This window comes from Thamnophis sirtalis, unplaced genomic scaffold, assembly GCF_051295495.1.
Source record: "Thamnophis sirtalis isolate CommonGarterSnake01/CBP01778 unplaced genomic scaffold, rThaSir2_p1.2 scaffold_9, whole genome shotgun sequence".
Lineage (NCBI taxonomy): Eukaryota > Metazoa > Chordata > Lepidosauria > Squamata > Natricidae > Thamnophis > Thamnophis sirtalis.
Genome location: NW_028261389.1, coordinates 16,897,516 through 16,922,255, shown reverse-complemented (window position 1 = coordinate 16,922,255; position 24,740 = coordinate 16,897,516). Strand labels below are relative to the sequence as shown.

Below are 24,740 nucleotides of genomic sequence, written 5' to 3'. Positions count from 1 at the left end.
GAGAGAGAGAGAGAGAGAGAGAGATAACACTGATTGGAAGAGAGGGTAAAACAAACCTTTCTCATGGGGGGGGGGAGAAGAAGAAGAAGAAAGGAGAAGAAGAGGAGGAGGAAGAGAAAGAAAGGAGAGGGATGGGGGAAGAGGAGGAGGAGGAGAAAGGGGGAGGGATAAGAGAGGAGGAGAAGGAGGAGGAGGAGTGCCTGCATCCATCCATACCTATAAGGAGGAGGAGATGAAGATGAAGATGAAGATGAAGATGAAGATGAAGAAGAAGAAGAAGAAGAAGAAGAAGAAGAAGAAGAAGAAGAAGAAGAAGAAGAAGAAAGGGGAGGGGAGGAGGAGGAAGGAGAAGGAGGAGAAAAGGAGGAGGAAGAGGAAGAAAAAGGGAGAGGGATGGAGGAGGAGGAGGAGGAGGAGGAGGAGGAGGAGGAGGAGGAGGAGGAGGAGGAGGAGGAGGAGGAGGAGGAGGAGGAGGAGGAGATCAAGATCAAGATGGATTCTAGTTCATGTTCAGTGCTGCAGATTTGCCTGTTTCAAGGAGCTTGGGAAGAGACTCCTGAAATAATTGTGTATGGATCTGGAGAAGGCCGTTGAAGAAGGAGGGTGGATGAAAAGATCATCACTGAAGGGGAATAATAGTTGTAGCTCAAGGGTTGAAATGAAGAGTCCTTGGTGCTCCCTGAGTTTGATTCTTTTCTTGCAGATGCTTCCTTACCCAAACTAGGTAACATCATCAGTGGGAAAAGATCATCCACTATCAGATTAATGAAGATTCTTTGCTAGATATCGATTATGTCTAATAGTTATTATATTCTTTAAAAAAACAACAACACAGAATTATCAAACCCTTTCCAATATATTATATTGTCAATACAGCAACAATTTGCACACCAAATGCATCCAATAATTTGATTTTATTTATATCAAGTTTATGTCACTTTTCCAAACCAGAATTCTAAGTAATGTTAATTAATATGATAAAATTATCAATAAATTCTAAATTTAATATTTTTAAATAAAACAGCACCATAGGCTATATTGTAATCAAAGCAATCCTACCAGAAGATAAATAAGAGGAGATTCCTGTGTATGCATGGCTAAGAAATAGAGATAAGGAGGAAGACCATAAGATTACCAATATCATAAGCAAAGTTCAAGAAAAAGAATCTCTAATTCTTTATCTAAATTTCATTGCCCTTGTAATCAGCAGGTTATTAGGTCTAAAATCACACTGATTCACTGAGATACATCATCTACTGCAACTGAGACTCTACGGTGGGGGAATCGGACTTCCGGTTGGCTCCAGAATTGAATGTGGGGGCTTCCAGTTAGGACCTTTGTGGTTCCTTGTGTGTTTAAGGTTGCCGACCTCTGATCCAGACCATCAAAATGGGCAAAGAAGAAGCCAGAGAAGTTTTGGAGGATGTTCTAATACCACTATCGAAAATAAATGCATCTTGATGCCCAGAGGATGTTTCAAAAGATACAAGAGAGCATAAAGGTGCATCAGTATTTCCAAAGACATTATATAAGACAGGTTCTATTGGAGATATGGAACAAAAAAAAACTATAGGGAATTACCGAACTGGCTCTCCATCCTAGAAGCGGTGGTATATCCAAACCAGGTTTGGCAAACCTTATAAATTGGGGGGAAATTGTAACATATAAAGACATGTTAGATGATCACAGGGGATTAAAACCAAGACTGCAACCAAAAGAACAAGGATTGGAATTAGAATGGGGGTCATATTTACAAATTCAGTCATGTTATACGAAAGATATGAGAACATGGGGCATCAATAGGAATTTAACGCCATTAAATAAACTTCTATCGGGGACAGTGGAGAAAATGACCAAAGCAATCTATACATTTTTATTAGAATACAAAATGGAGGAAGAGCATGCTAAAGAAGCGATTGTGGTATGGGCAAAGAACTTGGGGTACAATATCGAATTCGAAAAATGGGAAAAATTGTGGGATAAAGACAGGAAACTAACTTTGGCCACATCATACAAAGATGCTTCTTAGATGAAAAATGAAATGAATTCTTCTTCCTCCTCCTCAAGGGGAAAAAAACAGTCCACTTGACTTTTGAAAAAGCACCTTAGAACATGGGAAGTGATAGGATATACTCCTCGTAATAAATATTATTGGAGAAATTGAGCAACTTCGCCAGTTTTATTTTTTCATTGCAAAAGTCGATATGCGTGTAAAAATGAGGTGTGATTCACCTCCCCTTTGTCTCTTCCCCTCTTTGAGCCCCTGCAGCAGCAATCGTTGTCTTCTTCATTTGAAAGGCAAATCTTAACAGGAGAAAAGAAAATCACCTAAATGTTAAAGTCACGGGGGTGAATCTCCCATCAATGCAAGCAAAGAAATGGCAGCCTCGTTTTGCAAATCTAAACTGCTAGTCAGCAGTGGAATTCAAAAGTTTTCCCTACCTGTTCTGTGGGCGTGGCTTTGTGGGCGTGGCTTTGTGGGTGTGGCTTGATGGTCATGTGACTGGGTGGGCATGGCTGCACAACTGACTCACGCACAATGCGAAAGCAGCTGGACTTCACACAAAATGGCCCCTGCAACAAGCAGGAACCTCACTCAGAGCTCAAAAACCAATTATCACACTTTACACAAAAAAACAACAACACAAAAGCTACACAACTGACTCACACGCAATGCAAAAGCAGCTGGACTTCACACAAAATGGCCCCTGCAACAAGCAGGAACCTCACCCAGAGCTCAAAAACCAATTATCACACTTTACACAAAAAAACAACAACACAAAAGCTACACAACTGACTCACACGCAATGCAAAAGCAGCTGGACATCACACAAAATGGCCCCTGCAACAAGCAGGAACCTCACCCAGAGCTCAAAAACCAATTATCACACTTTACACAAAAAAACAACACAAAAGCTACACAACTGACTCACACGCAATGCAAAAGCAGCTGGACTTCACACAAAATGGCCTCTGCAACAAGCAGGAACCTCACCCAGAGCTCAAAAACCAACTATCACACTTTACACAAAAAAAACAACAACACAAAAGCTACACAACTGACTCACACACAATGCAAAAGCAGCTGGACTTCACACAAAATGGCCCCTGCAACAAGCAGGAACCTCACCCAAAGCTCAAAAACCAACTATCACACTTTACACAAAAAGAATAACACAAAAGCTACACAACTGATTCACACACAATGCAAAAGCAGCTGGACTTCACACAAAATGGCCCCTGCAACAAGCAGGAACCTCACAGACAACCTGGAACAACTGATTGTCGCACAGCTGGTTGTCAGACCTTTTTTTTTAACTTTTTAAAATATTTTTTACTACCGGTTCGGGTGAATCTGGCCGAACCGGTAGCATTTCACCCCTGGTGCTCGTCCAGAGATAAACTAAAATGTACTTTTTAGACTGACATCAGGCCTTGAGGTGAAGAGGGATGTAAAACTACACAGTGGGATAACTCTATGGTTCTGCCAAGGGCTTGCTGGATTTTAGGCTAGCTTGAGAGGAGTTTGAAAAGGTTATGAAGGGTTTGGCTGACCTATTTTTCTCTCCCCAGGCCCACATCCCTTTAATCTCCTTTGGAGACACCGTCTCAGCACAAAAGGCTGGTACAGCAGCTCAGCAGGAACCTGGATTTTGACATGGAGCAACTTGTCCTGAGGAGATTAAAAACACAGTTGGGCAAAGAACTTCTAGGAAGACAAGCTGATCACTGTTCCTTTGAAACACTCGCTTTGTCGTCTGTGGTGGCCTCTCGCGGTATATTCCGTGCCTCTAAGCATTGTGAAAATGTCTTTTCGTCAGTATTTTGGGTCATTATATGTAAATGTCTTCTTCATATGAGGAGAGGCAGGGATGGGAAAAAATCACAAGGATAAACCTTTGAACTCAGTGCTCCTAAATTCTACAAATTGACATGGAGATTGAATCCAAAAGATCCAACTGGCAAAACCGAAAATAGGGATTATTGTTAATTCAATACAGTTGTGGGATTCAAAATTTTTTACTACTGGTTCTGTAGGCATTGTTTGGTGGACGTGGCTTGGTGAGCATGGCAGGGGGAGGATACTGTAAAATCTCCATCCCCTCCCCACTCCAGAGGAAGGATACTGCAAAATCCCAATTCCCTCCCCACTCCAGGGGAAGGATATTGTAAAATCTTCATCCCCTCCAGACTCCAGGGAAAGAATATTGCAAAATCCCCATTCCCTCCCTACTCTAGGGGAAGGATACTGCAAAATCCCCATTCCTTCCCTACTCCAGGGGAAGGATACTGTAAAATCTCAATTCCCTCCCCACTCCAGGGGAAGGATACTGCAAAATCTCCATTCCCACCCCTCTCTGGGTCCAGCCAATGGTGGCATTTGCCATTTTTCCAAACTACTCAAAATTTCCACTACCGGTTCTCCAAACTACTCAAAAATTCCGCTATGGTTCTGTCAGAACCTGCTGGATTTCACCCCTGGTCACCTTGCTGTCGCCATATTACCATGGAACAACTCGCCAGGGGACAATTCCTGATGGGAAAACGCAATAAATGTTATCCATCACTGTTCCTGCTACATTATTTCTATTGACAAAAATGGAAATAACGTAGAAGAAATAGTGGCAGTTAACATTTACTGCATTGAGTTATCTTCCGTGAATTGTCCCAGTTGCCCCAGTTGTTCTATGGTAAGTTGGCTGTAGTCAGTTTCCCTGCAGTGAATTGGCCATGGCTAGATAGTCATGCCAGGTTGGGGAAGGATACTGCAAAATCCCCATTTCCTCCGTACTCCAGGGGAAGGATACTGTAAAATCTCAATTCCCTCCCCACTCCAGGGGAAGGATTCTGTAAAATCTCCATTCCCTCCCCTCTCCAGGAGAAGGTTACTGCAAAATCCCCATTCCCTCCCCACTCCAGGGGAAGGTTATTACAAAATCCCCATTCCCTCCCTACTCCAGGGGAAGGATACTGCAAAATCTCCATCCACTCCACACTCCAGGGGAAGAATACTGCAAAATACTCATTCCCTCCCTACTCCAGGGGAAGGATACTGTAAAATCTCCATCTCCTCCGCACTCCAGAGGAAGGATACTGCAAAATCCCCATTCTCTCCCTACTCCAGGAGAACATTACTGCAAAATCCCCATTTCCTCCCGATCGGCTGGGACTCAGAATGCAAAGAATAGAGGGCGGCAGGGCCAGTCAGAAGTGGTATTTACCGGTTCTCTGAACTACTCAAAATCTCTGCTACTGGTTCTCTGAAACTGGTAGAACCTGCTGAATGCTACTTCTGATTGAGTTGTATTTCGTTTAAGTAATATTCCCTTTTATCCCCTCCTCCCTTTCATAATGCTCATGATGCTCTTACATTTTGTCATCATGGCATTTAGGAATTTTGGGGGAATCCTGTAAATTGAATCCAGTCTGTATTTTGGAGCAAGGGTATCTTTTGGCTCCAAACACTTAGAGAAATGCGGCTACTGACATAGCATGTAAAGGCCATGGATAGTTCTAATTACCCCCCCCCCCCAAATATGTATATCCATATTATAATAGATAAATTTTGCCTTCTCTAATAGTGATGGCTGGAATTCTGGGAAACGCTTCTGGAGGTCACTGAATAGGGAAAAACTCATTGAGATATTTCTTTGGGAGGGGGGGGGGAATTCCAGAACTCAATTCTGTCTAGGAAGTGTAGTACCCTTCCGGACTAGATATGGTCAGAGAGGCTGGGGTTAGGACTTGGTGGGTGGGTGCAGCAGTGTATTAACCATTGAACACATGCTTAGGGCACCAGACCCAATGGGGGCACCACAAAATTGAGAAAGAAAAAAAACCCAATGAAGATTTGTACAGTTTGTACAAAGGAGGGGGGCACCAAGATTTGTCAGTGCTTAGGGCACCAGTGAGCCTTAATCCGCCACTGGGTGGGTGGCAGAGGTGGGTTCCTACCAGTTCGCACCTATTCGGTAGAACCAGTTCGTCAAATCTACCGAACCGGTTAGAAGAGGTTCCACCAGTGGACCCGGAAAGCAGGCCACACCTACAGAAGAGGTTCCAAAATTTTTTGAAACCCACCATTTGTCCTTGGATATGATTATTCTACACTATCATGCTCATATTTATAAAACTCAGTGCCTCTGTGAAAGGTAAGGATGACTACTGCGCTTGTGGTGCAATCAGAACATTGCGTGGGTTGAAGTTGTTTTAACGCAAACCAAGGATGCCTTTTAAAAAAACAAGTTTACATCATATTCTTATGCATCCCAGTGCTGTGTGTGAGGTAATTTAAGGTGGTTCTGACAAGTGTCATCGGCATCTTCATATCCAGTTACATGGGCGGCAAGCCACTCCCATCCGGTCACATGGGCGGCAAACCACTCCCACAAAGGAGGCCACACCCACAGAGTAGGTTGAAACAATTTTTGAAACCATTATGTTTTCTGCCCAAAATAGGACAAAAAAATGGTCCCCTCACTCGACTGAAGTGCTTACTGCCCAAAGCTGACCAAGTTATTTTAGCACCTATGGGAAAAATCCTATGGGAAAATACCATTTCCTTGGGAAACATAAATAGATTGCGTATAGTAATGTCTGTTCCTGTTAGTATCCTCAAAGCAAGACTAGGCAACGGCTTCCTTCTGTCCAAAGAAGGAGAGTAGTTGACCCATAGGAAAGTCACATTAAACATGTTCTAGAGTCCTCTTTGTTTTAGTTAGACTATCACTGCCTAAGGTGTTATTTGGAAAATGAATTTTGAAGCTAAGCAAGAGGTGGCAAACATGGTGTCCACTGATAGCAGAATAGCAAAGCGAAGGCATAAAAAAAGGAGGAAAGATCCCTCTGGGATTATAATGTATAAACTCAGCAAAGAAACTGTAAGTAGAAAGCAAAGCAGGAAAGTCAGCAGAATTATTGGGATTCCAAAATACTGCAAAGCAAAAGGTTAAAGGCAGAAAAATCAGGGAACAGACTGGAGATTGACAGGACAGGGTTCCAGGCTGCAGCAAGGTTACGGATGCTGCAGGAGTCAGCATTTTTCTCTCACTTTAGAATTATGAGCAGAAAGATATTACCAGGAAGTAAGAATCAGTCATAGAGATATCTCTCAAATGAAAAATAAGAATGTTTTCATATTTCTAGGATCCCTTCCTGAGTCCCTTAAGATTGATCTATCTATCTATCTATCTATCTATCTATCTATCTATCTATCTATCTATCTATCTATCTATCTATCTATCTATCTATCATCTATCTATCTATCTATCTATCTATCTATCTATTCTATCTATCTAATCTATCTATCTTATCTATCTATCTATCTATCTATCTATCTATCTATCTATCTTTCTATCTCACTGAATAGCTTTGGGCTAATTATATTCTCTTAATCCAATCTAGTATAGGAAAGATGTAGGAAAGATAGAATGAGATCTGTTCTGCTTCAGAGGACCATTGGCTATAAATGCAATGAAATTTGAAATTAATGAAATGGGTTAAGTTGGGTTAGGTTGGGTTGGGTTGCATTGGGTTGGGTTGAATTGGGTTGGGTTAGGTTAGGTTGAAATGGGTTGGGTTGAGTTGAATTATGTTGGGTTGGGTAAAAGAGAGAAGGAGAATTTTACAAAAGAGCAGAAAGAGACACTCCTTTTTCTTAACTTACCTGAGGATCACTGAGTCGAGTGAGGTCTGGGTAAAGGTAGAAGAGGATCCCTTTAGATGCTCCAGGCAAGGAGACCCCCCTGATCAGCAGAACAATCAGCATGAGGTATGGGAAGGTGGCAGTGAAGTACACGACCTGGCAAAGACCAAAAGACACTCAGTGTAAGTAAATGCTGTGCAGAACAGGTTGTCGCGGTCCAATGGTGCTTTTGGCAAGTCTATGATGACTTTCCTTAGCCCAATGTACTCCAGGTGTTTTGGGGCAGCCACTGTACAAAATGTTAAGAGCAATGTTGGCTGGATATTCTTGGAATTGTCACCCCCTCCCAATGGGAGGGGATCAGGTTGCGGAACACTATGCAATACCTCCTTACTCTTTCAACTTTGGCTGAGGGATACAGAAGAGTGAAAAGAAGATGAGAGCTGTTTTAGGGATATGCGTGTCATTCTTGAAATTGGGAATGTCAGTTATCCAGGTCTTAAGTCTGAACAGTGAATGGCATATATCCCACCTCTTTATCATTATGCCTTATTGTGTAAGGTACTATGTAGTAGCTAGAAATGAAATCACAGCTGAAAATATGACCAGATAGTATAGGAGGCTCCAGTATGTTCTGGAGAGCTCACATCTTGAAATGTTCTTGCATATCCTGTGCTTCATAGCTGGCTAGTATTGTGGCCCACTAGCAGCCAGCCCAGCTGGCAGCAGATTCGGACAGTGAGGAGGTTGGGGAGGAACTTGGGGCAGTCCTGGAGTCTGGGGAAGGCTCTGACGAGGGCTCTGCATCAGAGGCAGAGATGGGGCCAGGGCAGGGGTGGGTTTCAACCGGTTCGCGGCGGTCCCCGCGATCCGGTTGGTCGCCGAACCCGGAAGTAAGTAACTTCCGGGAACGGCGAAGCCCCCCCCTCCGCGCCCGCGCGCCCGCTCCTTACCCGGTTTTGCCGAATTCTGCGCTTCCACGCATGCGCAGGACGCATACAGCGCCTGCACGATCCTCCAGGAGCAGCTGGAGCATCGCACAGACGCTAGTACGCATGCGCGTGGTGCGTGCATGCACGCATGTGCGGCACGCATGCGCGAGGACGCCGCCGGCCTCGTTCCAACCAAACCGGTTGGAACGGGGCGAGAAACCCACCCCTGGGCCAGGGCCAGCTGACAGTTATCAGCTGCCTTCGGAATCAGACATCAGTGAGGCAGACGAACAGCTGGAGCCTGTTCCCAGTGTGTGCGTGCACAGAGTTGCCAGATGAAGGGAACAGCTAAGGAACAAGGGTCGACTTGGAAGTGAGGCCACAGGTGGATGGTGAATGCTCCCCCCCTCCCACGGAATAAAAGAGAAGCAAAAAGGGAGGGGAGTTTGCAGGAGACAATGAGTTCATTCCTGCATTCTTGCCAAGTATTGCAGAGTCTGAAAGATATCGGCCTGGCCACTCTCCAAGCCTGATAAAGGTCGGTAATTGTGAACTATCTTGAAAGACTGTGGGCCAGGACTTCGCTGGAGAGGAATTCACTGTAAATTAAATAAAAGGGGTTTATCGGGATGAAGACTCAGCTTCGTGCTGCTGGGGAAGCCTAGGTCAGAACTGGAGACAATGTCACCATTCTGCAGCGTCCTTCTTTGCCTTACCCCAATATCTAGCACAGCAGGACTGCAACAGCGATTATAATCAATGGAAAGCAATGCAGTGAATGTCCATACTGAATTCTACTGTATATATTTCTAATTTCACTAATATTTAATTCTGTCTCTCCATTCCTTCCATATAAAGTTTAAAACCAAAGGAGAAGCAGAAGACATGAAATCTCTTCTCGAGATGGGCCCTAGTAATTTTAAACAGGCACTAGGAAGAGATCATGAGTCAGGGCATAAAGGGAGAAATTCAATCTAAACCACTTTTTAAATTCTACCTGCATTCCCCCTCCTCCCCATTCCCATTAACTCCAAAAGAACAGAATCAAAAGCTTTGGGCCCATTTGAAGGAAATACCTGCAGACAAATAGCTCATCACTCTGACATGCGCCCAGTTTCGGCCTCAAAAATTGGCATGCGATCTTTAGCAGACTTTCCTGCCAGCATATTTGAGCAGCTACTAGCAGCATGCAGTTTCCCCGTTCCAAATATTTTTTTTTCCCCTCTTGTCAATCTCTGCCACATTCAAAAGATCTTGGGCATTTCTCCCCAGCACCGTAGGTGTTCTCTTAATTACAAGCAGCAATTTTATTTTCACCAATAACAAATCATATAGGACAAATAGGAACAACGTTAAGGGCACCGACATCTTGTACAGAGCAATGACGCTAGTGATCTATGACAGTGATGGCTAACCTTTTTCTAAAGGTGTGCCAAAATTGTGCGTGTGCGTATTATTGTGCGTGTACGAGTGCCAGGGGTGGGTTCCTGCCAGTTCTAACCTCTTTTATAGAAGAGGTTCCACAAATCTACAGTGCCGTTTAGAACCGGTTCCATCTCCCTCCCCCCGCCCCTCCACACATCATCAAGATAAAGAGCAAGAGGAGGAATTCTGAGAGTTGAAATCCACAAGTCTTAAAGCTGTCAGGTTTGAACACTCCTGGGTTTTTTTTTCCTAAAGGGTTAGGGGTGCGAGGGTCTTGTAACTTGATAGCTTTAAGATGCTTCAAATGCCAGAGTTTCTGAGCCAACATTTTGGTTGCTAAGTAAGAGCATTGTTAAGTGAGTTTCACCACATTTTACATGTTGGCCATGTCCACCCAGTCACATGGCTGGCAAGAAACTCCCACCCGGTCACATGGTCAGTAAGCCATTCCCACAAAGCAGGCCACACTTACAGAAGAGGTTCTAAAAATTTTTGAAACCCACCACTGATGGGGGCCCACCCTCCTGCGCATGTGTGCATGATACCCCCATGTCCACCCATGGAGGGGGGAGTTTTCACCCTCCCCAGACTTCAGGAAAGCCTCCAGAGCCTGGGGAGGGCAAAAAACAGGCCCCAATGGGTCAACCGGAAGTTCGAACCTCCGGTTGACCCATTGGGCCACTTTTTCGCCCTCCCCAGGGCTCCGGAAGATTTCCTCTAGCCTGAGAAGGATGAAAACAGCCTCCCCCAGCCCTCCGGAAGGCCGAAAATTAGGTGGCCAGCATGCGCATGACGGAGTTGAGGGCTGCTGTGCCAGCAAAAATGGTTCCGCCTGCCACCTGTAGCACATGTGCCACAGGTTCGCCATCATCGGTCTATGATCTTACTAAAGACTGATTTGATCTGATCTGATTTGATATGGTGGAGGGCTAGCTGCCCACCATCTTATTCTCACATGCAGCCTTTTTTAGGAAGACAGCCAAGCTATTGTAGGAAGTTAGCACCCACCCCTCTCTCCGAAGAATGAAATATCCTAGGAAATATTACAAAGGCAGAATATTATAATTCCCTGTATGAGAAATAGAGAAACATGTTTTTTTAGGCAGGGAACAGGCTTACTCTTAATAGCCCACCCTGCCCCTTTGCCAATGGCCCATCAAGGCCTGAGCCAGTCTATTCTACATAACGAAGATCTACCCCCTTTAGGCAGAGCCATTTCATTGCCCTTCATTGCACCACCCACTAAGTATCAACCAAACTTAGCACACAGACAACCTACAGAGCTAGCTCTGACCTCTGACAGCAGCCAATCAGGATACCCTTCCTGTGCCCCAGGAAGTTCAAAGCCCAGAGAGGGCATAAAAACCAGGGACTCTCAGCATTTCTTCCCTTTTCACTCAGGAGCTCCAAAGCATGTAATCCTGTCCACCATTAAACCACCTTTCCAAACAGCTTCCATGTTTCCAGTGTCTTTTTTCCCCACTTGGAACTGAACCCAGATGGACATTTCTTCCAACACTGGTCTGTGGAAGCAAAATTCAGGAGTCTGAGAGCACCGTTTCTGTCTAACAAATTTTATTAAAAGACATAAGTTGGAACTTGTCAGCTGGAAAAAGGTGTTACCAGACTCCTCCTGAGCTTCTGATTTCTGGCTAACTCCACAAGGTCTCTGCAAAAATCGATTCAGAACACCAGTTGGAATCGTCTGTTCTTTCCCTCCTGCTTGAGAGAAAATGTGAAAAATGTGAAACAAAAGTGTAAAAGGGGGAGGGGGGAGTGAGAAAAAGAGAAAAGAATGTGAAAAGGAGACTGTGAGAAGCAAAAACATCTCTCAGAAAACTCTTCCCAGAATGGGCAGAGCAGGACTCCCCGAAATGGTCACCAACGAAATGCTCGCTCAAGGGTCAATGAGACTATCCAAAGGGTCAGTGTTGGTCTTTTTATTGTTCATAGTACTATTGGTTCAAGTAGCATTTATCCAATTATTCTCATGGAATCAAGATTTGGAGGCCTGAAGGGGCCTAAAGGGGTCGATGAGCTGAAGACTTTGGAGACCTCTGAATTAAAGTTGTGTCCACCTGCTATGATATACATTTTCAAATTGTGGATGATTGTGCTTTAGTAGTGATGGCTAACCTTTTTGGGGAGGGGGTGCATGGGGGTCATCGTGCACATGCCCATAGCCATAATTCTATGCGCCCTCCCACTTTTGGCATGCACACATGACCACCCCCTGCTTTTGGCACACGATGGCATGGTAGACCCATTTTCCGCCCTCCCCAGGCTACAGACCTTTTCTAAGAGCCTAGGGAGGACGAAAAAGGCCTGTTTGCCAACTTCCAGTCGGACCAGAAGGTCCGTTTTTCGCTCTCCCCAGGCTCCAGAGCCTAGGGAGGCCGAAAATGGCCTTCCCCACCCCCCTGGAGGCCCACCGGAGGCTGAAAAGAGCCTGTTTCCTGACTTCTGGTGGGCCCAGAAGGCCCGAAAAGATTTTGGCCTGGTAGCTCTCCAAGCCTGATAAAGGTCTGTGGTTGTGAAATCTCTTGAAAGACTGTTGGCCGGGACTTTGCTGCAGAGGAATTCACTTTAAATTAAATAAAAGGGATTTTATCGGGACGAGGAGTCAGCTTCGTGCTTTTGGGAAGCCTAGGTCAGAACAGTGAAAGAGGAAATCTTTACCGTTACCTTTTAGCTCTCTTCTAGTTCTTTAATTTTTATATTTTATATGAACAACAAAGACTTAACTAGGAGACTTCAGTGTCTCTTCCAGCCCTACGATTCCATGATTCTATTAATTCTTAATCAATCCGTGATGTTCATTCCCAGCCTTTAGATCATACTCTCCTGCTTGATTGGTGATTAAGGAATAAGCAGAACTGTCATTGGTCCCTCCTGAATAAATCGGCAAAGAAGGACTTCCTTGAAATAAAGTCTTTGGTGCAGAGGTGGGTTGCTCCTGGTTTGGCCCAGTTCGGCCGAACCAGTAGTGGTGATTTGGCCTGGTTCACAGAACCGGCAGTGACTTAGGCTGGCCACGCCCCCAAACTGGTTCCCCAATCTCTTCTACCATTGCCGCATGTTTCTGTGCAGTTGATTTTCAGTCAACTGAGCATGTGCGAGCAACAAGCGAAGCGAACCAGTACCAACCGGTACCAAAACCCACCCCTACTTTGGTGGCAGCACTACCCATCCGGCTGCATCCTGGGGGTTTTATGCAGTTGTCCCTGAGAAGATACAGTGGCATTGTGGATAAGGAATTACATCCACTATATCCTGTTGAAAAGAACAATCCTGTTTTTACAAACAGCAAGCATCGATCCAAAATAAGTGAGACATGTGGCTCTCTGAAAAATAAAATTTTAACAAGGAATGCAAAACTAAGCAAGCTTACCCTGCAAAACATGGTTTTAGTTTGTTTATTTCCAATGTCAGTATTTTATTTTATAAAGTTTCAAGCTTCTGTTACCATTTTGATTCATAGATTAAACATATATTATGAAAAATGATATATTTCTTCCCAAACTGCAACAAAAGTGATAACTTATATTCACTGGGCAAATTACACAAATTTGCAGAGTTTTAGGATGTTAGAGGAGACAGAAGAACAACATTTAAGAATCCTGATTTATTTTAACCGGTGGAATATCCTTCTTATGCAGAAAAATTATTCCCAAACTAACTCATGAATTCTTTTTCATTGAGAATTGCTGGAGATTGAACTCAAAACTGTTTACATACAAGATTTGATGATGGAAATGACTATTGATCATTAAGCAACAGAAAGTCACGGCTGAGCTAATACATTACATAAAGCCAGAAAATGTCTTGATTTACATTTAGCACAATTTGTAAATCCAGCCATTGTGTTTTATAACCAAGACTTGTACTTTGGTGTTATGCCTGAATGAGGCTCGCTCAACAGACTGAAACCAAAGTAAACATTACTCTGATTTGTGAAATCCATTCATTACATTTAGCCTCCAACTGACAATGAATCATTGAAGCTTCAAAATCTCTGACTGAACGTGTCTTCATTCACTATTTTTCCATTTCAAAAATAAAAGTTATAGTTCAGTTGGAAAAATACTTATTAATGGGAGTTCCAAAACAAAAACCTTTTTAATTCCTTGATCCATTTGGCTTAGAATATATCCACAAAGAGGGTCTTCTCTCACTTATTTTTGGATTGAAATTATAAATCGAAAAAAGAGTTTGTAAGTCATGCATGTCCACTTCACTGACTCAACACTTAACCTTTTCGCAGTATGGAAATTACTATATTATTTGAAATATAGCCAAACCAAAACACTGAAAGGAAATTTTGTTCTCACCTCTTGTCCACAATCAATTCCCCACTAAAAGATGAAGTACCATACACTTCTACAAATGCTTGGTGAGATACTGATTCCAGAAATGAATGAAACTTCCAAAAAGTAGGGCTACTAGGTTAATATAAGATGTTAGTTGAACCAAGTGTCTTCTGAACTTCAACAGAAGTTCAAAACAATCAAGCTTTTATACAAATTTGGATTTTTAGTTTGTAAGCTAGAAACAGCATAAATCAAATCCCTTTAAGCCAAATCTCCTTCCCAAGGACTTATTAACCTTTTCACTCGCTGGAATAAAAACAAATGATTCTGAGTATTTTCACTGCCCAAACCCTCCAAACATTTTTTGTTCTTACCAAGTTCTACCACCTATGTTTATGAAGTGACAACACACCCATCCGCTGATCAATAATGAAACTCAAAAACTGTCATTAAATCAAGATCCCATGCCAGTGGTGGGATTCAAATAATTTAACAACCGGTTCTTTACCCTAATGATTTCTTCCAACAACCAGTTCACCAAACTGCTCAGAAAGTTAACAACCGGTTCTCCTGAAGTGGTTCAAACTGGCTGAATCCCATCACTGCCCCATGCCCATCTCTCACTCATTATTTTTTTTTTCCTGGTACAAATCTTTTTTTATTTCCATTTCATTCTATACAATCACATGTTTACTGTGCAACCGAGACATATAACATTGAGTAATAAACACAGCCCTCGCTTTTATAGAGAATGCCCCCTACAATACAAACCCAATATACCGCCTTAGCCCACCATACACCCTCTTTCATCCCCCTCCAACTTTCATTCTTCCTTCTCTCATACCCCTCTACACCTACTTCCCCTCCCCCTCTATCTAACCCTAACCCTATCACTCCCTCTCTTAATCCATTCCCTCCCTTCCTTCTCCTCCTCCTCTCTCTCACTCTCTCTGCTCTCCTTCTTCTTTCATTCAGCTCCTCCCTTCGGTATCTCTTACTTTCCGATATATTCAGTTTGTTCTGAACACTAACATTAATAAAAACCACAGTATACAAGTGCAATCATGCTTTAGAATTTAACACATATTATATTTCCCCCCTCCCCCCCTCCCCCTAGATCCCCGCCTCCCTTCCCTCCCCCCGACTTCCCAGAGCCCATACATGGTATAACTTTTTGACAATCACAGTCTAAAATATCGCTACATTGAACTCAGCTTCTTTCTCACTCATTATTTTTGTCATGGAGCAAAGGAGAAACCCACGCAAGCTGAAGAGAAATGATAAAGCTGCCTCTCTGTTCAACCAAAGGAGGTACTGCAATCATAGTATTACAGACCTGGGTTGTGCACACAGTTTTGATAGGCAAATATGATATGTATTGAAATAAATAAAGATAGAAAGGGGAACAACTACACTACACATAGTGTGTAAATGGTATGTGGGAATGACCTTGAGAGACTGGGCAAAGAGTTATTGCCTAGGGAGCAGTCAATAAGAGGGAGCATAGCCCACAGGACCAAGAAACTCAGCTGGTCTCCCTTGCTAGGCTGTTGGGTTGCAGTACTGGAATGGGACAACTCTCTGCAGCTAACTCGCCACAGTCACCTTTAGTGGTGAAATTCAATTTTTTTACTACCAGTTCTGTGGGTGTGGCTTGGTGGGCGTGGCAAGGGAAGGATACTGCAAAATCTCCATTCCCATCCCATTCCAGGGGAAGGATACTGCAAAATCTCCATTCCCATCCCATTCCAGGGGAAGGATACTGCAAAATCCCCATTCCCACCCTACTCCAGGGGAAGGATACTGCAAAATCTCCATTCCCACCCCACTCCAGGGGAAGGATACTGCAAAATCTCCATTCCCACCCCACTCCAGGGGAAGGATACTGCAAAATCTCTATTCCCACCCCACTCCAGGGGAAGGATACTGCAAAATCTCCATTCCCACCCCACTCCAGGGGAAGGATACTGCAAAATCTCCATTCCCACCCCACTCCAGGGGAAGGATGCTGCAAAATCTCCATTCCCACCCCACTCCAGGGGAAGGATACTGCAAAATCTCCATTCCCACCCCACTCCAGGGGAAGGATACTGCAAAATCTCCATTCCCACCCCTCTCTGAGGCCAGCCAATGGTGGCATTTGCCATTTTTCCAAACTACTCAAAATTTCCGCTATGGTTCTGTCAGAACCTGCTGGATTTCACCTCTGGTCACCTTGCTGTCGCCATATTACCATGGCCAACTCGCTGCAGCCATCTCTCAGTGGCCAACCCGGCATGGCCATCTCACCATGGCCAACTTAGTCATGGCCAACACACTGTGGAACAACTTGCCAGGGGACAATTCCTGACGGGAAAACGCAATAAATGTTATCCACCACTGTTCCTGCTACATTATTTCTATTGACAAAAATGGAAATAACGTAGAAGAAACAGTGGCAGATAACATTTACTGCATTGAGTTATCTTCCGTGAATTGCCCCAGTTGTTCTATGGTAAGTTGGCTGTAGTCAGTTTCCCTGCAGTGAATTGGCCATGGCTAGATAGTCATGCCAGGTTGACAATGGTGAGATGGACAGGACAAGTTGACCATGGCGAGATGGCCACAGAGAGTTGTCGAAGACCCAGGTCGCATAGGTCACAGTAGGAGAACCGTCCTTTTAGACTTGCAAGATTCTGTTAACATAGCCTTACAATAAAGCAGAATTAGTTCCCCTGATCGTGGTTTCTGTCGGTCTACTTGGGAAGATTGACAAGTATTCTTCAGGTGGAAAACCTTTGAAACACTTTCCTTCCAATACAATACAAAGCACTTGTCGGAGAGACTGGCACTTAACCAAGGAGAAACATAGTCAGAAAAGCACTAGATGATGGTTTGCATGGAATGCTACAGCTTACCTTGCGCACCAGATGCCTACAACAAAGGGCAAAATCTGCATAATGCTCTTAAATAATGCTTATACTTCTTTTCTTTTCTGGAGCCCTGGGAATTCTTTGGGCACAATGAGCCCCAAAAACTTTGATGCATCAGCATTTCTTGGATTTTATAGGGGGAAGCCAAGAGAGTTATAGTTGATTTAAAAAGTAACCTATGATTTATATGTAGACATTCCTACATTTCTTCCCACCCATTTCCGGTTTAGTTTCCTTCCTTATCAATTTTCTTATTATTCATTTGTTAGATTTACATCCCACCTTGGGTTTCAGAGCTCAAGGCAGCAAATCTCCTAAGAAACTGATTGGATTCTTCAATATTGTCTTCTGATGGATGTGCATAGCTTTATGCATCTTTCAGCACCTGGGGCTTTCAATAGTGATCTACCTATGCAGCTGCGGAGACTATGCAGCTGCATCTGAAGTTCTCCCATCTGTACTTCAGTAGACTCGAGCCGTCCTCTGAAGGTTATAAGGTAAAGATAAAGGTTCCCCTGCGCATATGTGCTAGTCATTCCTGACTCTAGGGGGCGGTGCTCATCTCCGTTTCAAAGCCAAAGAGCCAGTGCTGTCTGAAGACGTCTCTGTGGGCCTGTGGGCGGCATGACTAAACATCAAAGGTACATGGAACACTGTTACCTTCCCATCAAAGGTGCTTCCTATTTTTTCTACTTGCAGTTTTACGTGCTTTCGAATTGCTAGGCTGGCAAAAGCTGAGACAAGTAACGGGAGTATCAAGCTTTTCTTCTGAGGAGAGGCCGCCCGTCACGGCTGCAGCCATCTTTTCTTTTGGGTCTTTGCCCTGCCACAATTTCTATTATTCTGCTATGTATTTTCTATTGTGGGAAAATGGGAGGGGGGATTATAAGGAGTCACATACTATGCAGCCACAACCAAATTCTTTCTAGAAAGCCAAGGTCATCCTTTGTCTCTGCACCTCTGCCCCTGACCGGAATTGAATGGGTGGATCTGCCAGCATGGCAGTGGGAGATTGGACCATGTGATGGACGTGTGGGTGTGAGGCAGTGGTGGGTTTCAAAAAAATTTGGAACCTACTCTGTGGGTGTGGCCTCCTTTGTGGGAGTGGCTTGCCAGCCATGTGACCTGGTGGGAATGGCTTGTCGGCCATGTGTTTTCTCTCTCTCTCTCTCCCCCCCCCTCTCTCTCTTTCCTTCCTTTTGTCTCTCTGTCCCTTTTTTCTTTTTTTTCTTTCATCTCTCTCTCACTCTTTTTCTTTCTTTTTTCTTTCTTTCTTTCTTTCTTTCTTTCTTTATTCCTTTCTTTCTCTTTCTCTCTCTCTCTCTCTGTGTAAGTCTGTCTGACTGTCTCTGTGGGGGGAGGGCAGTGGGGGGTTGGAACCTCTTCTGTAGGTGGGCCCTACTTTCCAGGTCCACTGGTAGAACCTCTTCTAACCAGTTCGGTAGATTTGACAAACCGGTTCTACCGAATAGGTGCAAACTGGTAGGAACCCACGTCTGGTGTGAGGGCAAGATCTTGAACTCTCAACTGGGTGGGGAAAACCAGGAAGGTTTCAGATTTGGGTTTTCCCAGATGTGCCCACATGGCTCTGTTAATAGATTGGAACTTTGAGCAATACTTTGCCGTTGACTCTGATTTACTTTTGGATGGTATTTGGAACCCTGACAGGGAGCTCACCCCGTTATGCGGCGCTAGGAATTCGAACAGCCAAAGTGCCGGCCTTTCTGATTGACAAGCTCAACGTCTTAGTCACTGAGCCACCGCGTCCCATCTCTGAATGTTATAACACTTTGCATTTTAAGGCTTTGGGCCATAGAGTTTCAAGAACCTACCATTGAATCTAATGACATGGAATGGGCTTCCTGAAACCAGCAAAATATTTGCTTTGTTGTAATGCCTGGCAAAAACCCAACACTGCTGATTCATGTTGATTCAAAGAAGCAATAACAGATGTTTGGCTTAGATGTGACCTTTTATTCCCTCTGTTTCTAAAACAGTGTTTTGGAGGGACTTCGCTTCTAGAAAGCCTACTGTGATCAAAATATTGTTCACTGCTTCATGGTGTTGTATAATAAAATTAATTTTGTTCAGTCCAGTTCACATGGTTTCTTTCCAAGTGACTTACTCCATGTCATTCATCTGAAGGGGACTTGAATTCTCCCTCCAGTGTTTTCTTCTTTGATATTGAAATACCTTGACAAGTTTCTTAGATGTGTGAAGCTACTGCTGTGATGGAATGGAGAATGTTTGACAACACTTCGTGGGTTTTTTTTACCACTATCATGCCCTCGTTCCCTTAAAACCCATATTGTCCATCTGAGAAGAAGCAAAGTGGAATATTTCCAAGCAGATGGGCAGGGGTGCAATTAGTTTGGAATTGCACAGTTAAAGGAGTCGAACTAAATTTCTCCTTCGCTTCATTGGTCCAGTTCAATTGTTTCTACTGCCCAGAAAGTGGGGAGGGGGAGTTTAGTGCCATCAAATATCCTTGAATCTCTAATATTCACGAGAGATCTGGAGGATGATTGAAATGGAAAAATCCATGAAATGTTTTAAGCCTCCTCCAACTTCACCAGCCAACTTCCTTCCTTCACAATAGTTACTTTTACATCCTTTCTCTTTTAAAATAATCAGAACATAATACTGTATCACAGATAAGAAAGTAAAACGGTATGACTCTTGTTGGGTCACACCTTGAAGTCTAGTATTTTGTTGCTTACGGATGTCATCAGATGTTTGTTACGGTGAGACTCAAAGCCAATCTTATTATCAGGCCTAGAAGCCATCTTTTGCATTGGGCCTTCAGGCCTGCCACATTTAATGCCATGGGAAATTGGGAGGGGGGGTTATATGGAGTGTGAGAGATGTAGTAAAAAAAAAACATTCCTTTCTTAGAGCATCAAGGACGTGTTACCCTGCACCTGTAGTGGAGTGACTGGGAAGCATCTCTAACTGGACAATGTGATGGACATGTGGGTGCTGGGCAGGGAATTGAATTTTCATTGAGGTGGGGAAAACCTGGAAGCTTTCAAATTCAGGTTTCCCCAGATGTGCCAATATGACATCTCTAATAAACATGGGCAACCTCACAAATATAAACATCAAAGGTAGATTCTGCCTGAAAATAAAAGTAGATAATCTAGGAATGCCTATGCCACAAAACATTGCTATTGTGAAATGTATAACTGATCCTTAGAGCTGCAGCTTGTAACTAGAGTAGGGTAGGGGAGAGTAGGGGAGAGTAGGATAGAGTAGGGTTGGGTAGGGTAGGGAAGAATAGAATAGAATAGAATACTTTATTTCTCCAAGAGTGATTAGACACACAAGGAATTTGTCTCTGGTGCAGAAGCTCTCAGTCTACATTCAAAGCAACATAATAATAAGAAAAGAAATTGAGTGTTGTCCTGATTGTAATTGGAGCCCTTGGAGCAAGACCTAAAGGGCTACCTCACTATTTGGAAATTCTAAATTTATCGGACTTGAACATTCTGACTGTACAAAAAACCACTCTACTTGGAACAGCTTATATCCTCCAATGTTACCATAACAGTTCCTAGGTCCTTGGTTAGGACTTGAGCTGTTGAGCTACCAACCAGCCCCAAAGGCTGGGAATCTCAATAATAATAATAATAACAACAACAACAACAACAACAACATGGTCAAGATCTTGTGGGATTTCCGTATACAAACGGACAAAATACTGGCGCATAATACACCAGACATCACACTGGTTAAGAAAAATAAGGTCACAATCATAGACATCGCAATACCAGGTGATAGCAGGGTCGCCGAGAAGGAACATGAAAAAATCGCAAAATACCAGGACTTAAAAATCGAAATTCAACGACTATGGCACAAACCAGCAGTGGTAACTCCAGTGGTAATTGGCACACTGGGTGCTATTCCAAAAGCACTGGAATTACATTTAAAACAGTTAAAAATTGACAAAATCACCATCAGTCAAATGCAAAAAGCCGCACTGCTTGGATCTGCACGCATATTACGAAAATACGTTACGACGTCCTAGGCCTCTGGGTGGGGCCCGACTAGTAACCAATGCCAAATCCGGCGAAACAACTGGCCGCTGTGATACAATTGTATAATAATAACAATAATAATACCAATCAGAAGAGAAAGTAGATAGTAAGAAGGATAATAATAACACTACAACATGGATAAATATACATAGATATCAGGCAATACTGCGAGAATTAGGTGTTCAACAGAACGATGGCATCTGGGGAAAAACTGTCAGTGTCTAGTTATTTTGGCATGCAATGCCCTATAAACAGCGTCCCAGGGTTTACAACAATTCACCACAGCCAAATCATCCTGCCCAACTTGCTGCAGCCAACTTGTCATGGACAACTCACTGTGGCCAATTTGCCACCAGGAAAATTCACCATGGCCATTTCATCACAGGACAACTCACTGTGAGACAAGAGTTACACTAATATCAAAGAAATAGAGGAACAGAATCATTAAAGAAAGGAAGCCAAAGGAGGGATAACATGTGAATGATAAAAATTAAAATGGTTTTTAATTATTTTAAATAATGAATTTGAATTGTTGAATTGTCCAGCAACAAATTGTCCTGTGGCGAGTTGTCCTGTTTTGGCGTCCCGAGTTGAAACATTTTATATCCCGGATGTGAGGGATCCGTAAGATATTTTCCCAGACCTCCTTCTATGGAAGGCAGACTAGTTGCAAATGGTTCTTTCCTCAGTCCTAACTACCTGTTGGGAGTCTGTATCTGTCCTGTCTGGTTTCTGTACAGACCCAGTAATTCCTCCATAAAACTATATCAACAGCTCCTGGGAATTTCCTGAGTTGATGCAGGAAGAACATTCTTTGTTGTGCCCTTTTAATGATGGTTCCAATGTTGTTTTTCCAGCAGAGAAAAACGCAATTAGATGATTTTTTTTTTGCCTAAAAATATGGGCTAAATGAAATATCACTCCCCTCCTACATCATCCATTGCAGATTGGAGCGTCCAGAATTTTTTTTTTTTTTAAATTTTTCAGGCTTCTCTCCTTTTTCATCCAGAAGCTCCTCCATATTTCCCCTACAACAAATATGTAAGGCAGTGGTGAAATTCATTTTTTTTACTAGCAGTTTTATGGGCAATGACTTGGTGGGCATGGCAGGGGAAGGATACTGCAAAATCCCCATTCCCTCCCCACTCTGGGGCCAGCCAGAGGTGGTACTTGCCGGTTCTCCGAACTACTCAAAATTTCTGCTACCGGTTCTCCAGAACCTTTCAGAACCTGCTGGATTTCACTCCTGATGTAAGGGACTTTTGTGTTGAGAGAATGTGACTGGCCCCAAATCATGCAGTGAGCATCCATTGCTGAAAACAAACTTAAAACTGGCCTTTTCGAACTCCTAAACTAAGTCCTCAGCCAGATGTTACACAGCACCAGTTACATAAATAAGCAAAAATTAACCTTAATGTTCCTTCCCAACGTGGGATATCAGGATGATGAAACAAGTCTTGTGAACTTTAGAAAAAGCGTTTTTCCCCTCTACTACCTTCATCCTTTTTTTCCTCTGTTGGGGCTTCAGAACTGTAAGAAAAGCTTTCATCGTGTGCCATTTCCTTACACAGCGAGATCCCAGCATGTGTTAGGAAAAGCATCCAAGGAAGGATTGCTTTGAGTCAGCTGATGCTGAATGTAGACATAGCCTTTCTCTTAATTAATCTGATTTTAGAAGGCATTTAAAAATTATTCAGGTTACCTTAGAGCAGTGATGGCGACCCTTTTAGACACCGAGTGCCCAAACTGCGCTCGCGCATGCCCAAACTGAAGGGTGCTTGAACACGCACACATGCACACATGCACGGATATGCACAAACATGCAGACATGCATGAATGTGTGCATGCGCAGACGTACGAAAACACACAGACATGCACAAATGCACACATGCGCAGTCATGTATGAATGTGCACATATGCAGACATGCACATGCATGCATGGGCATGCACATGCATGCATGGGCATGCACGCATGCGCAATAGAGACCCGAAGATCAGCTGGCTGGGGCATCCCAACAACGGCAGCATGGCAAGATTTAAGATCTTTTTCTTTTGTGAGCTTCTGTTTCGGCATTTGCATGGAGACAGAAGCGCATGAAAGAAATGCCACGGAGATCTGACCTGGGGCGATGGCCCATGTGCCAGCAGAGAGGGCTCTGCGTGCCACCTCTGGCACATGTGGCATGGGTTCACTATCACGGCCTTAGAGTTTATCGCTATAAAATGATATTCACGAAGATATACTATCTGACAAGGAAGAAACAAACTTCCATATATTAAAGGGAAACTGAAAAATAAAAGTAAGGAAAAGTGGGAAAATAAATCTCAGATAAAAGGAGTCTATGGACTAATTATGGAACTTTTAAAGGATATCTTTGCTGCTTTGGTTCTCCCAAATGTGAAATACATGCTTTGCATGCTGATAGCCTAGTTTCAGGCTCTTATTCAGCCAATAAAAAAGGCTGAATAATTTTTGCATGTGGAGCTCACATTTTTCTTTAAAATCAGCCTGCAGGAAAACCGTGATCAGAGTTGGGTAACTGGCAGTGGTGGGTTTCACTTATTTTTACCATCTGTCCATCATGTTCACCTTCCGGGCATGCTCCCAGCCTTCCATGCATGCACTTTGCTCAACATGTGTGCCTTCCGCGTCTGCGCCCGGCCTCAAAAATGTGGCTAAATACAATGGCATAGCATCGGGGACCACCCTCACCCGCAATCTCCCTACCAGTTCGCCTGAACCAGTCCAAACCAGCTAAATACCGCCTCTGCTAACCGGGTTTGGAGGTTTAAAGCAAAACTTTGAATCAAGGATAGGGGCTGCATGAAGCGTTGAGCTATGAGTTGCTGATCTCTGAGTACAAACAAATCCCTTACTAACCTCTTAGAAAGCAAATGGAGTGGGGGTAGTCTTTGCCAAATCCTGGGTTGTCGCTGCTGCTTTCAAAATACAATATTAGGACTTTTGGTCTCTTAGCATTACCCAACTGAGGTTGTAGCAGATTAATTTGTCTAAATGCAGGGTGGTGAATTGCTGCTCAGCATGGCAAATTAACTTCATGAAAGTAGGAAATGAAGCTAAGGATTTGCAAAGCTGTGGGGAAAGTCTGAGGATTGGAGAAAGCATGAACTCATTAGTCTTCATCTAAGAGGAAGACTGCACCCCAGCACTGAGGTATAGCAAATAGATCCACGAAATGAGAGGAACATTCATCATGGTTCTGGGGTTACAAATTTGAATTTGGTGTAAAAATGGAACTTTTATACGCCATTCTAGAGCTATGGTAGCAGTGATGCAATTCCGCCGGTTCTATCCATTTCGGGCGAACTGGTAGCAGTAGCAGATGGTTCCACCCACCCGCCCACATGTGATCACGTCCGTTTTTGACGCATTGCGCATGCGCGGAAGGTCCTGTGCATGTGTGGAGGTGGCATGTGTGAGTGCGCACGCACATTTGCAAACCAGTAGCGAAGGTAAG

General features: G+C 43.6%; 1 protein-coding gene across 2 annotated transcripts in view; it reads right to left on the bottom strand.

Annotated features, from left to right (window-relative positions):
- The window catches only part of LOC106550469 (sodium- and chloride-dependent GABA transporter 2), an 82,087-nt gene that overhangs the window by 24,032 nt on the left and 33,315 nt on the right, over positions 1-24,740 (bottom strand). For both annotated transcript variants that reach the window (XM_087722937.1, XM_087722938.1), the window contains exon 7: positions 7,667-7,801. In XM_087722937.1, coding sequence (XP_087579063.1) covers positions 7,667-7,801 — 135 coding nt within the window. The remainder of the gene's footprint in view (positions 1-7,666; positions 7,802-24,740) is intronic.